Consider the following 14,348-nt stretch of genomic DNA (forward strand, 5'->3'; position numbering starts at 1 on the left):
TTAAAGGAAAGTTACCTGTCAACTATATGGAACATAGATTAGAATGGGGGAGAAAACTATGACAAGGAGACCAAAGCAAGTTTGTGCAAGAGGGAATGAGGAGCAGTAGGGATAAAACGGGACTGAATTCTAGTCCTGTTTCAGTTTAAGCTCCAACCAGTCAGCTCTACCCTTGACTTCAAGACAGCTAAAATTGCAAAGACTTTACTGAGAAGTCTTTCTCTGACCAAATTCTCTTAATCTGTTCTTTTGGTAGTTTTTTAATGTCGTATTTTATAGTACTTTACATTCTCTATTGTTCTGTTTTGCTTATTTGATTCCTGTGTCTTATTTATCTTACACTGATGCCACTTTTCATGATAGCTGCTTCTCTATAGAAATAGCTGTTGAACACGTTGTCCCTTAAACATGTCATTCTTGGTTTTTACCCCTTCTGATTTATGCCTTTGCTCATGGTCTTTCTCTTTTCCAAATGTTCTTATCTCTCTTATACACCCATATCTTGAAGTTTTAATGTTTTTTTTTTTTCCCTTCCCATAATTCAAATCCCACCATTTCTACAAAGTCCTCTAGCATGATTCTGCCATGGTCACTTCCACCTTTGGGCTCTTATAGTAGCTAAGCTGTGTACTCCTCTGTGCTTCCTTATATTCCACTCCAGTACTCTTGCCTGGAGAATCCCATGGATGGAGGAGCCTGGTAGGCTGCAGTCCACGGAGTTGCTAAGAGTCGGACATGACCGAGCGACTTCCCTTTCACTTTTCACTTTCATGCACTGGAGAAGGAAATGGCAACCCACTCCAGTGTTCTTGCCTGGAGAATCCCAGGGACAGAGGAGCCTGTTGGGCTGCCATCTGTGGGGTCGCACAGAGTCGGACATGACTGACATGACTTAGCAGCAGCAGCAGCATCTTTTTTCATCTTATTATTTAGTCTGTGAATGTTGATATTCTGCCTTTTTGAGTTGGACAGGATATTTTACACATCACTGTACATAGCATATCGTTAATAATGTGATGGTCATTTGCCACATTCTAAGTCTTCCTAAAAGCAACTTGGTTAGAAACATAGTTTGTTCTACTCTAAAAAACCTGAGACCTCAGCTCAGAAATATTTTAAGTTGTCAATAACTTTAATTATCTGAATTTGAAGCAAAAAATATATAATTATTTTTCTCTAGGATTTTAAAGGTCAAAATAAAAGAGAGTTTAAAAAATTGGGGGGCCTTATTGAAATATAAAGTTGAGTGTTAATTTCACTGAATACAAAATCCTTTAAAGACTTATGTTTAAAATCCTTTAATTAAAGAAAATATTTTCATTTGTTCCTTAATGTTAAATAGTATGTTCTTTGCCAAAACAAAGCTTTATTTTCTTGGGAATCACTCAGAACATTTGGACCTCCTTTGGTTTGTAATCCTGTTAAATTTCATCCATGAATTAAAGCCTAATTATACATAGTTGGTGTACCCTACATAGAGACAATTCCATGTATAATAGTTTACTCATTAAGTTGACTTATTGGAACATTATGAAATGCTGAAAATACTTTGCATTGGGATTAAGAAATAATTTTCTTTGAGAATTAACTGAATTTAATTGTCTATATATTTTTCTTCAGCCCATATGTTGTAAAGTACTATGGCAGTTACTTTAAGAACACAGATCTCTGGATTGTCATGGAGTACTGTGGAGCTGGCTCTGTCTCAGACATAATTAGATTACGAAACAAGACAGTAAGTATTTTAAAATTGTTTTGCCAATCTCATTTCTAAAGATTCATATTTTAGAAGCTGACTATATAGTGTTTTGTTACAAGGAAAATATTAGTGTGAAAAAAGAAAAGGCTTTACAGTGTTAAAGGATCTAGTATGAGGTGTGAGAGTTAGTCACAGATCTTTGTGTGGCAAATACAGGAGTCATATGATTGTTTAATTTATTTATTAGGATAATTTTTGGTTTAGTCACCCAGAAACCACCGTGGCACTCCTCTTCTTCATTTGGAGTCAGTGCTGCATGTTCTTTATTAACTTGAGTTCAGTCAGTTATGGCTAGAATTTTATTTCATAGTATTTATGGTATTTCTTTATCATAAGTTTTTTTGCATTATAACCTATGGTTGGTAAACAGTTGAAGTATTATGTTTCTGAATCTTAAAAATAACTGAAGAACAATTTTTGTCTTATTTCCCCAAATATCTCAGGATGTTTGAAATGAATAGAGCTCAATTATAATTTTTTTTCCTGGTAAATTCAGCTTAGTGAGAATGTGTTATTTAATGATAAATTTTATGGCTATGTTTTAACCCTAAGTAAAAGAGCTATTTACAAAATTGTTTACTTTAGCCTAGCAATGCACCTAGTTAACTTGGATAATTTACAAGACCAAAATGACCTTTTTAAAATCTGTGAATGACTAAAATAATAAATCAGTGAAATAATTTGTAATTCTGTAAAACAGTATCCTAGTTACTACATGTCATTATTACATGTTGTCAGACATGTTTCAGTAAAATACATTCGGAAAAATACTTAACTACTTGAGTCAATTTGTGGTTAACCAGAATCATTTTAAAGTTTGATTGGGGAAGTACGTTGTAAGTTTATCCTACTAATTTTTTTTTTTCTGTTAGAGAAAATAAAGTAAATAGGATTTCTTTTAAAGGAAGTGAAACAGAAGTTAAAATAAGCCCTGTTTTGACAGAATGGATTAAGTGATTTGTGACATTTTAATTACATATTTTAGAATTTCTATGGTGCTTAACTAACATTTATGTAAATCAGATGACTCCTGAGTGGCAGGACAATGCTTTAATTGAAAATAATTATACTCCAGTTAGAGAAGTGTTTTAAAACCATTTCAGGGCTAAACTCAGTGCATTTGGTATTTAAAGTTACCAAGTAGAAATACGGAGTAATACTGTAGGTAGTGTAAAATCTATTTTATTTATTTTTAATGTTAATGTTACTATTTTGAGTACATAGGAAGAATAGAATCTTCTATGTATTCTAAGTATACAAAAATACTTTTATTTCTTGTGGTTAATAAATAAAAACCATGAAGGTATACTGTAGTTCTGAAAGGTAGATTTGGATGGGATAATTATTCTCAGGTATCTCCTTCACCAATTATCAAAGGAAGGATTTTACCCTATTTGCGCTTTTTTTTTAGAAAGCAGATTCCACCTATCATGTTTGGAGATCATACATTTGAAATAGTCTAATTATTATTCTCACAAGTTGGTTTTCCTTGGGCCTGGGGAGGTATGGAAGGATCTGATTCCCAAATACAAAAAAGAATCCAGAACTGCATGAGATGGTTCAGGTGCTGTACGTATATTTTTTCTGGGTATTGCCTTGATAGCAGCTCCTGTTAAATCTCAAAAATATTTTGTACTACTTATGCTACTTTTCCTTCATTTATGTATTATTTAAAAAGAGTACCATTTTTATGAAGGTTGGCAGTATAGGGGGGTAGTTATCATCCTGTTTAATATTTGATTAGTTTTTAGGAATGTTCACTGGAATGATAATCTTGATTGTTTGAATTTCAGAGGCATGACTTTCAAAAAAGGTGACCAGTGAAACAGCTGTCCTTGACCTGTTAACACTCACTCTAGTAGTTAATTGTTTTCATGGTCACAGAACAGCCTGTCTTTTCCTAACAGTATGGAAATTTTTCTTTCAGGCTTTATATGCTGTTTTGGTTTTTGTTACGTGCTTTGTTGTTTCTTGTATTTCTGTGTACATTTTAAACAGCACAAGGCTGTTTAAATAATAATTCTTCTTATTATTTTTGATGGTGTTTAAATTTATACTTTTTTTGCTCTTTATTCTTTTTTTGCATTTCTCAGCTGCCTGAACAGTGTTCTTTAGTGTTTCCTTATGATGGTAATAAAATCGCCCTTGGTTTTTTTTTCTTGTATGAAAATGTTATCTCACTTTACTTTAGAATGATACATTTGCTAGGTAAAGAATTCTAGGTTTGCAATTTCTTTTACATTTTTTATTTAAGAGGATTGACTCTTGGAAAACTGCCTAAGTAATACCGTTTTTGTAGAATTATTCTTGTCTTTAAGAGAAATCTTATTAGGGATGAACTGTTCTTGATTTTCAGTTCTATTGCTGTCTTTTTTGTGTGTGTGTGTTGAAGTATAGCTGATTAACGTTGTGATAGTTTCAGGGGAACAGGTGAACAGGGAAGGGATTCAGCCATTTTCCCCCAAGCCCCCCTTCCCTCCAAGCTACCACATAACACTGAGCAGACTTCTCTATGCTACATAGTAGATCCTTGTTGGTTATCCATTTTAAGTATAGCAATATGTACATGCCCATTCCAAACTCCCCAGCTGTCCCCCGATCCTTCCCCCACCAGCAACCATAAGCTTGCTCTCGAAGTCTGTGAGTCTGTTTCTGTTCTGCTAGTAAGTTCATTTGTATTTCTTTTTATATTCCACACATAAGAGATGTCATAGGTGCTGTTGGTTTTTTGATCAAATATTTATGTAAAAATTAAAGACAGAGAAAAAACCTGATTAAGTTACATACCTTTAAAAAAAGTTAATAAGGTTTTAGCCTGAAGTATAAAACTGTTTATATATTACCTGCCTCCTACCTGTGCAGTTCCATAGCTTGTCACTTCAGCTTCACAGTAAGAATGGGTTCCTAGAAGAAAGGAGTGGGCTCATGTCTCAGTGCTTTGCTATATGCTTTTGCCCCACCTGCTCCCCCACCTTTGGGTGTTTCCCTTACCCCGAGTCTTTGCCTAGTGAGTTTGCATCCATGAAGGACTTGCTCAGTTATCACCTCTTCTTTGAAACTTTCCCTGTTTTCCCAGGTAGTTTTATCTATTTGGTAATTGGTTGATTAATGAGTTAGCTAAGTATTTATTACATATTCACTCTTACATAAGAGCACAATAAATTCTAGCAGCCATTATTTAAGGATTTTTACTGTTATTATCTTACATATTTTGACAGGTGGATAGACTAAACATATTGTTGTTTGTGTATTGGCTCTTTTACTTATTTTTAGTGCTTATCCTTTGCATTTTATTATTATTGTTGGTAGTGGTGTTTTTCTTACATTTGCAGGCTTGCTTGACAGTTTGCTAATAGTTTTATGAGTACTTCACATATCATTTTAAAAGTCAAAAAACCAGTTATCTGATTGTCAGCATAGATATTAAAGAAGGAATTTCAAAATCTTTTAGAAATTTGATTTCTAAAATCTATTTTAGAGGTTTTATGCCCTGACATTTTCTTTGGGAAATACCTAGGAAAAGATAAAAGCATAGAATTCAATTTGAGGGTTAATGAGAACTCTCAGTGATTGGAACTGAGCCTGAGTAGCAAGAGTTTTGGGGTTGGATTGTTGGTAGTTGAGCCAATGACAAATGGTAGTTCGGGTAATGGTGGTAGTACTAGAGGGAGACAGAAGGTGAAACTTTCTTATATTTCAGTGGGTGATAAAAGTTTGAGTCTTCTAGTTGCATTTAGTGTAGAAATCACTATTTGGTTAGAATTTATCGAATCTTTTGGTTTATAAGTTAATACCATATATAAGTTAATCTATAATAAGTGTATGTGAGTTAAACTCCTGATTCTGTGATCAAACCCACAGCATACAACTCATGTCCTGGTATCATGTATCTTTAATAACTGACTTTTTAAAAAAAATAATATTTAAAACTAGAATTTGGTGAAACCTATGTGTAGATACCGTTGCTGTGGCTCTCCTGTACATGGAAATCACATTTAATTATTAGTCAGCTTTTAGTCTTTAGGAGAAAAGTTTTAGCAGTTGCTTTCCCCTACTATAAACCTCTCAAGGGCAGAAATTTTTATATGTTCATCGTGAAACTATTACAAGTGCCTAGAATAGCTACTGGCATCTAGCAACCTTGATAAATGTTTGTTGAGCTGAAACAGGAACAATTCCTTGACTGCTTCTTCTGTGAATATAAACAACCTATTTATAGTTGTATTTTATAATACAACTTTTATATAAATATAAACTATCATCTATTTAGTGTTGTATTTTTGCAGGTAAATTGTTAATTTTCATAGCTACTACTATTCAATATTAGTGATGTGGGTTATTGAACAGATATGATCATATACCAAAGAAAGTGTATGTGCTTATCAGTAACCTATGAAAGTGTGAAATAACAGGATCTGTTGTATTAGTTCCCTGATTTTTATAGAAGTTATATTTATGTAAATTAAATTTTTTGCTTATTTTTACAAATATATATCCTGATAACTCAAACCATAGGCCTCATTTGGCTGATGAAAAAGAAATCTGCCTTATGTTGTTATTACTGGAAGTTAATGTAATCATTGCGTTTTTGTTTTTTTTTTTGAGTGTTTTCAAGTTTAAAAAGAATAAAAAGTCCAGTAATTATGGGAATAAATACATAAAATATTTATGGCAATGATTTTGAAGGTTTTCTTATGAGGACATTTTAAAAACCAATGTATTTTATGTTAAATGCATTTAACCTCTGAACATTTATGCATTTCAAGTATTTATGCATTTATGCAAAGTAAAAATAGACAATTCTGTGAAATTGAAGCTTTTTAAAGACAGATTATATATTTGATTAGAGGCTTTCAAAATGATCTTTACATAATTGTTAAGCTATGCTTTGACATATGGAAGAAATAGAGCCTGCGTCTTAGATGTTTGTTGTGTGTTTGGAAATGTTCTAAGAAAATGCCTAAGGTTGATCTCTCCCACTCTGACTCAGTTTTCACTTGGCCACTTATTTTAATTCAACCTAGCACTGTGGATTTTAATTTTGGTCCTTCCAGAAACTAGTTTTATAATCTGGGTCTTCAGCTTCCTGATAATAATTAGCATTGGTACAGTGCTTTGCACTATACTAGTACATTTATTGATCTAGGCCTGGTGCTGTGTGTTAGAGGTACAGATAGCTCTAATAAATGTTGCTGTTGCATTGTTTACAGACTGGTTGAGGTAATGCATATGTAAAAAGCTAAATTTGATTCTGTAAAGAGTTGGAGTTCTTTAGAGAAAGTACAAGACAAGCACTTAGCCTAACATGGAAGTTCAGTGAAAGCTTCATAGGAGAGAGAACCCTTTAACATGATCTTGGAAGAGGAGTCATCTGTCATTAGAGTCAGGCTCCCCAAGGGCAGGGTCTTGTCGTCTTTGTTCACTGTTCTGTCCCCGCTCCTTGGACAGTGCCTGACGTGTAGGATGCTGAGTAAATATTTGTTGTATGTGTAAATGAACGAATGAATGACTCAGAGAAGAGAGGGCAAAGGACATCTTGGAAGAGGAAACAGTGATATACTAGAATTATATTTTCATCTTTAAAAGTACAGTGTCATATTTCTTGATCACCTGAAGGAAAATGTTCCTGGCATCTGGTTTAAATGGATTTACTTTCCTCAAACTTAATTGCTCAAAATCATTGTCATATATTAGCTTGATGGATCTATGCTAGGATCGTGATTTTTTGTTTTCCCTTCCCCCCCCCCCCCCACCCCCGCCATGTTGGAAGAAGTAGCACATACCATCTTTATCATTTCACTAATGTTTTCTAGCTTCTTACTCATTTTATCTACTTCCTGGAGTTTGTGTGATTCTTCTTTGAGAAAACATTCTTTGGATCTTCCTGATTTCTTGCTCTAATGTGGACTCATTGCTTTTTAGGTCTGCCGTACAGCTGCAGTCCTGGAATTTCTTTTCACTGGACTCCTGGGTTAGTGTCACCATTTTCTTGTGTATTTCCTATTTCCTTGGCTTTTCACTCTTGTTCTGTGTTTTTCCTAAACTGTCTTTTTCAGGATACAAAATTAAGAGATCAACTAGTTGAGTCCTCTCTGTCTGAAAATGCTTTTATTTTGCTTTCAAACTTGGTTGATAGTAACCTATGTAGAATTTTACCTTGAAACTAAGTTTCTCTCAGAGCTCTGATAGCTTTCCTGTATTATCTTCTAGCAGCCAGTGTTGCTAATGTTCTAGATAGCTAATGCCTGTCAGAGTCTTATTCATTTGTAGGTTTCCTCCCACCTCACAACTTTTTAGACTTTTTTCTTTATTCTGATGTTGACTAAGATCAAGATATTTCATGAGGATGTGCCTAAGTATGAGTCCTTTTTATTAGTTATGCTTAGCACTCAGTAGTTCCTTTCAGATAAAAACTTGTGTCTTTCTTTAGCTTTGGAAAAAATTTCTTTGATAATTTCCCCCCCTGTTTTATTCATTGGATGGTGAAATCTCCTGAATTTTATTCTTTTTATTTTTCCTCCCAGGTTTTCTGCCTCCTTTTGGGGTTTTTTTCTTTTCTTTTTTTCTACTTTATTTTCTGACTCTTCTAACTGAACTTTTTATTTCAGCAGTTATGTTTTAATTTACAAGAACTCTCTTGGTTTTGGTTATTTCTTTTTCGCAACATCTTGATGCTTGAGACATGGATGCATGATCTTTTCTAATCACTCTAAGAAAAATAAGTTTTGAAAAAAGTTGTTTTCTGTTTCCTGCATCATCTCTATTTCTGCTGGGGTTATTGCTTCACTTGCTTGATCCTGGTCTTCCCCATGGAGGATGACCGCCGGAAAGGCTGACTAGCTCTCATTGGAAACATTGGGACGATGCTTTTTGCCTGGCAGGTATAATGTTAAGATGAACTGGCTGGTATCTGGCTTTAGGAGGAAGTGCCTGCAGAGGTGGTTTGTTCAGTTTCTTTAGCCATTCCCCTCCCCTGCCTTTTCTGGGGCCTGGGGATGAATGCCAGGATGCAGGTAATCTCTGTGTATAAAGTAGGCATGAGGAGCTCACTCTTGCTCTCTTTTCTTCTTTTCACTTCCTAGGGAAAAGCTAGCCTACCTTTTGCATTCCCCTTCTCACTCCCGCCCTCTCTACCCAGTGGTTCTAACTTGGAACCCCCTTAGTGTTTACTTGGTGATCACCCCTTCCTTGCCTTCTCTTGCCTGTGAACTCTTCATAGAAATGCTTCCAAATTTATTATACTCTCCTGTGCTGATTCTTTTATCAGTTTATTTATTAATTTTTTTTCCTATCAGTTTAATGGGAATTTAGAAGGAGGAAAGACAGAGAACTAAACAAATTGCAAATTCAGATTGGTATTTGAACCTGAATCAGTGGTATGTTCTCTTCCCCTTCCTACCCACATCCCTATAGATACTTTCATACCCTTAGGTGTTTAAATTAATACAGCTACTTTGAGGAGTACAATTTGATGCAGTGTTGTAAACTTGAATACGAAAGCACCATGGGAAAACACCATCCAGTGTTTCTCCTCTTCCATCTGTACCTTAAGAGAAACCCTAACATGATTGGATGGTGAGAAATGTTCCAGAATGTTGTCACAACAAAAAATTAGGAGCAGACTTAAATGTTGATGAGCACTAGACCCTGGACTGGAGAATTGCTGTTGTTCTTTCAGTCTCCATAGTTTTGCCACTCCTTGGTGAAGACAAACTGAGAGGAGCATTCTGGTTGAAACCTTTTAGAGTACCCGTACCCTGATGTGCAGGTGAAAATGACATGAAAATACCAAGTGAAGTTTGGGTCTTAAAACACAATAAATGTCCAGTTTGGTATAGGAGAGAAATTTTTTTAGTGTCTGCTTCTACCAGAATGAACTGTATTTTTGTGATTGGGTGGGAGTGGGGGAGGGGGCATTGAGGGAACACAAAATAATGGAGCGGAAGTTCCAGACTGAAGAGAGCAGTTCCTAAGTTGTCTATATGTGTATTTTCCTGAGGACTTGTGGTGGACTTGTTATATAATGGCAGTGATTGTGAAAGTCCGGTTTATTTAGGCATCACTTGAGAAGTGTGAAGGACACATTGAGACCATTCTTTTTGGTAAATTCGTGCTGTTAGTATTATGGCAGTGAGTCTCAACTCCAGACATTTGATAGGTATTTTAAGAACCATTGCTGTAATACTGGTATGTGCCAGGCATATTATATAGACTGTTGCATTTAATCCTTGTGTAAAGACTGAACAATTGTGTAAGGTAAGAACAGTTATTAGCCCCATTTTTCCAGACAAGCAACTGAATCATAGAGTGGTAAAGTAGATTAGAGGGAAAGAAAGGGTTGAAATTATACCTGACTGCTGGAATCGAACTGTAAAAGTTAAGAGCATAGAGTGTAGAGCCTGACTGTCTTGAATTGTGGCTCTGCTACATACTGGTTGTGTGAACTTAAGCAAGTTTCTTAACTTTTCTGTGACTCATTTTTTTCATTCGCTAAATGGGATAAGAATACCACCCTACTTCATTGAATTGTTTTGAAGATTATACGTTTGTAAAGTGCTAGAAACAGTCCCTGGTACATAAAAAGTCCTGTATGTATTTGCACTGATATTGTCATCATTGTCCTGCCTTCTCACTTATATGGATGGAAGTATCTTTGCACTGTGAGCATTAATCAGATAATGTGTTTGAGTAGAATAATACAGAAGACTATGGAACCAAGTACAAAATCTCTTAGCATTCACCATTGGTACCTTGAACTATTTTCAAGAGAGGCACATAAGCTCCATGAGATAGAGCTTACATTTTTAGGTACAGTGAAAGTTTGTTTAATAGACTCAGACAGTGGCTATTCAGAACATGCTGGAATATTTTATTTTAGTGCCCTTAGAATTAACGCCTTATACATAATAGTCTTTTTGATATATGTTTGCATTTTAAAAATATGTATTCTGCCTTGATGTTCATTATGTACTGTTTCAAGCTTTTTTTTTTCCCTTAGTGAAGGCATACCAATTTCTTACTGATTTAAGGTTTAATACTTGGAGCTTCAAAATTTGGTATTGTTTCATCATTAATAATAGACATCTTTTTGAGATGTGTGGATTTCTGTTCCATAAAGTTCTTTTTAGGGTTTATGTTTGCCTGTGTGTTATTGGACTAATTCATGTTTGACTTTCCTAATCACTTTGTTGCATGTTCCCTCTTTGTGTAATAGATACTAGTTCATACGGGCTTTACAACTCCATATATATTGAGTGCTTTTCTGTTGTCTTCTGATCTCTTTTTCAGGAATCTTTTCATGTGGGAAAGGATTTTAAAATGTCTGCCCACTGACCATTTTCACAGTAGAGTATCAGTTCTCTTTCTCTTCAGATCAAGGGATTATAAGCAGCGAGTATATATGTATATTTACATATGGTGTAAGTAGTGAAAGCTTTCATTTTGAATCACTAGTTGTGGGACTTTGTGATAGATTATTAATTTTTTTTTTTTTTTTTGCCAGACATCTGCAATCCAGATTTCATGAAAGAAAACCTCTCTGCCCTTTTGTATATAATAATGGCTAAAATATTCTAGTTATGTTTTCTAATGTATGTACTTTGTATTGAGCAGATTTGTGTTTTTCTGTAAGAATCCCATAAATTTTTTATTGTTTAAAACCTTGGCTATTTTATACCCTCAACACTCCCATTTTTGGGTGGGATGAGAGAGTGGTGAGGGGTGGAAGGGAGTTACTGAGTTGCTCTGTTGTTTTTTCCAGTGTTTTCCTCATGTTGAATACCTAACAGACCCATTAAATGTATGTATTGTTTTCCCCAAGAAAGGAGGAGTAAGAAGGGGAGAAATTTTGATTGTAGAGCAGTTGAAATCTGAAGCTTCACGGATGTTCAGATAAAGCCTTACATGTAAGCTTAAGAATTACTTTTGAAATTTAGGTATTCCAGAAATTGCTACTTAACCCCTCAGGTTTCTCTAAACCATTGATTTTTAGCAAGAGGCTTTGGTCACCATTGTGTATTGATGTAACATGTATATCATAAAAACTAATAATGCTGAAACATTCAAAGAGCTCTATAAAATGAGATATCTAAATGCAGTGTTAATTTAATTTGGAGTAAACATTTATTGGCTGGGGCAGGTGGTACTCGGAAAAATGAAGGCAAAAAGGAGGCCTTCATGTTCCTTTTAAAAGACTGGTTTGTTCTACTTTTCCCACCCCCAGTTATTGTAGCCCTTTTGTTTGGTGGCAGAAAATAGAAATCAGCTTCAGAGATTTCATACTGTTAAATATCTGGAGTAACCTATAGCAGTTCTAGAGTTGGTCAGTGGTTTGTGCTTTGTACGAACCTCTTTTGCAGGAACCTCCCCACTTCTTTGGTATCTACCTGAAATTTACTACATCGGTTTCAGCTCTTGGTTATAAAATTACAGAAAACTCACCTCAAACAGGCTTGAGCCGGGAAGGGAATTTATTTACTCACATAACTAAAAATCTTTGCAGGGCTGGTTTCATGCATGGCTTGATTCAGGGTGAAAGGAATTACTTAGACTTGTCTCTTTGTTCTGATACCTCTGTATTGATTCTCCTCTCAGACTCTTGCCTCGTAGTGGCAAGACGGCTGCTCGGTTATACCTTTCTAGTTGAAATCCAGGAGTCTTGTACCTCACTGGTTCTGAATGAGTCATGTGCCTTTCTCTATGGCCATTGGAATGTGATGCAGTAATTGGATTAGATCTAGGACATGTGTCTGACCTGGAGCAAGGATGGAACTGACTGCTAGAAGTGCGTGGTCTGAAGATGGGGAAATGGTGATTCCCTCAAGGGAAATGAGGGTATGTTAGCAGGAGGAGCCTGGTAGGCTGGAGTCCACGGGGTTGCTAAGAGTTGGACATGACTGAGCGACTTCACTTTCACTTTTCACTTTCATGCATTGGAGAAGGAAATGGCCACCCATTCCAGTGTTCTTGCCTGGAGAATCCCAGGGACCGGGGAGCCTGGTGGGCTGCCGTCTATGGGGTTGCACAGAGTCGGACACACACACACACACACACACACACACACATACACACATACACACACCCCGCCCCCTCCCCCCCCCCCCCCTTCTAAAATAACTTCCAAAATGAATGTTAAGTGTTACAGTGGTATCTGGTGATATTCAGGGTTAAAACTATGGGGTCCTCAGCCCTTTCTCCCTTTGTCACAGTGGAGTACAGCAAGGGACAGCTGGGATCATGTATCTCAAGGAGCCTGCTTCTGCTGGGTCAGCAATAAGTGTTTGCTCTAGGAATTCATGTAAGTCTGCTTTTCAGGATCACAGAGCCGTGGTTTCATTCAGACCATGGTGACCTAACCCTGGTTTTAGTTCCGGTGTCCATGGCCCCTTCTCCTGACAAGGATTTTCTCACCCTAAACTAGGGTACTGATGTTCAGTTCTATGCTAGAATCTTAGAAGAGAGAATCCTTTTGTGTGGAAAGTAATTCTTGCTCCTTATTTGGTGTCTCCTGTAGAGTGAGATTGAGTTCTAAGTTATTTCACACATGCTTCTTAAAAGTTCCAAGCCACAGCCTTAAAATGACCATGCACTGTAGGATCAGACCCCGAGAGTTTTTCATAGCAATCATGTGCCACATCTCAACTCTTATTAAATACGTCTTGCACATCACGCTCCATGACATCTTTTCTAAGTCTTTTGATTGGATTATAAATGCTTTTCTTTATGATCTTTCCACATTGCAATATAGTCCCTCCAGTAGTCTTGCTCTTCTACCTTAACTAAGTAAGGTAAACCTCCAAAGGTATTTCCTTGGCTTCCCTAATTGGTGAGCTGCCCAGTCTTCACCTTAGTTGCTGTACTTCTTGGCATTTCTCCCAGTTCTATTTCCCTTTCATAAGTCAGGCCCACTTTCACGCACTTTATTTTTATATTGTATGTTCCTCTCCTGGCAGACTGCCTGTCACAGCCAGACCTGCCATGAGCCCTCCCTTCCTGTCATAAGCCTGACCCCTTAGCACACCGTGACAGTGGTTATTTGGAATGATGTGGTTTAGTGGAAGGACCCTTGAATGTAGCGTCAGAAGACCAGACATCAGTTCCTGGCTTGTCACATGTTAGCTCTGTGACCCCGGATACACCGTGTAACTAATTCCTTTTAACTTCAGATGCCTAATCCTAAAATGGACCTAATATCGTATTACTTGCCTTACCTACCTCAATGTTTTCTTGTGAGGAACAAAGATGATGAGTGTCAGAGCATTTTGTAACCTGCCAAGTTCTACACAAATGTAAACTGTATTTTGTTACTATTAAGGCAGAAACTTAAAAAGATGGTATTTAGTTTTTAATGATTTATCACTGATTTAAGAATTTTATATTTGTTGAAATAGTGGATATCCTCTAGTATTAGAAAAACATAAAAAGATCATTGTGTCTTATCCAGTAAAATATTATTTAATTTTAGGAAATCAAGAAATGTAAGTTAGTTTTTCAGAAAATGGAAATTTAGCTCGTTAGGTAGCAAATCTAATTTTAACAGTTTTGGATGAAGCTCTTTTGAAATTGTATTGTATAATTCTTTATACCTTTA

General features: G+C 36.0%; 1 protein-coding gene across 1 annotated transcript in view; it reads left to right on the forward strand.

Moving 5' to 3' along the window:
* STK3 (serine/threonine kinase 3) overlaps positions 1 to 14,348 on the forward strand; it is a 296,567-nt gene that overhangs the window by 64,322 nt on the left and 217,897 nt on the right. The window contains exon 4 of the mRNA XM_043879157.1: positions 1,621 to 1,735. Within this exon, the coding sequence (XP_043735092.1) occupies positions 1,621 to 1,735 (115 nt within the window). The remainder of the gene's footprint in view (positions 1 to 1,620; positions 1,736 to 14,348) is intronic.

This window comes from Cervus elaphus, chromosome 21 (genome assembly GCF_910594005.1).
Source record: "Cervus elaphus chromosome 21, mCerEla1.1, whole genome shotgun sequence".
Classification (NCBI taxonomy): domain Eukaryota; kingdom Metazoa; phylum Chordata; class Mammalia; order Artiodactyla; family Cervidae; genus Cervus; species Cervus elaphus.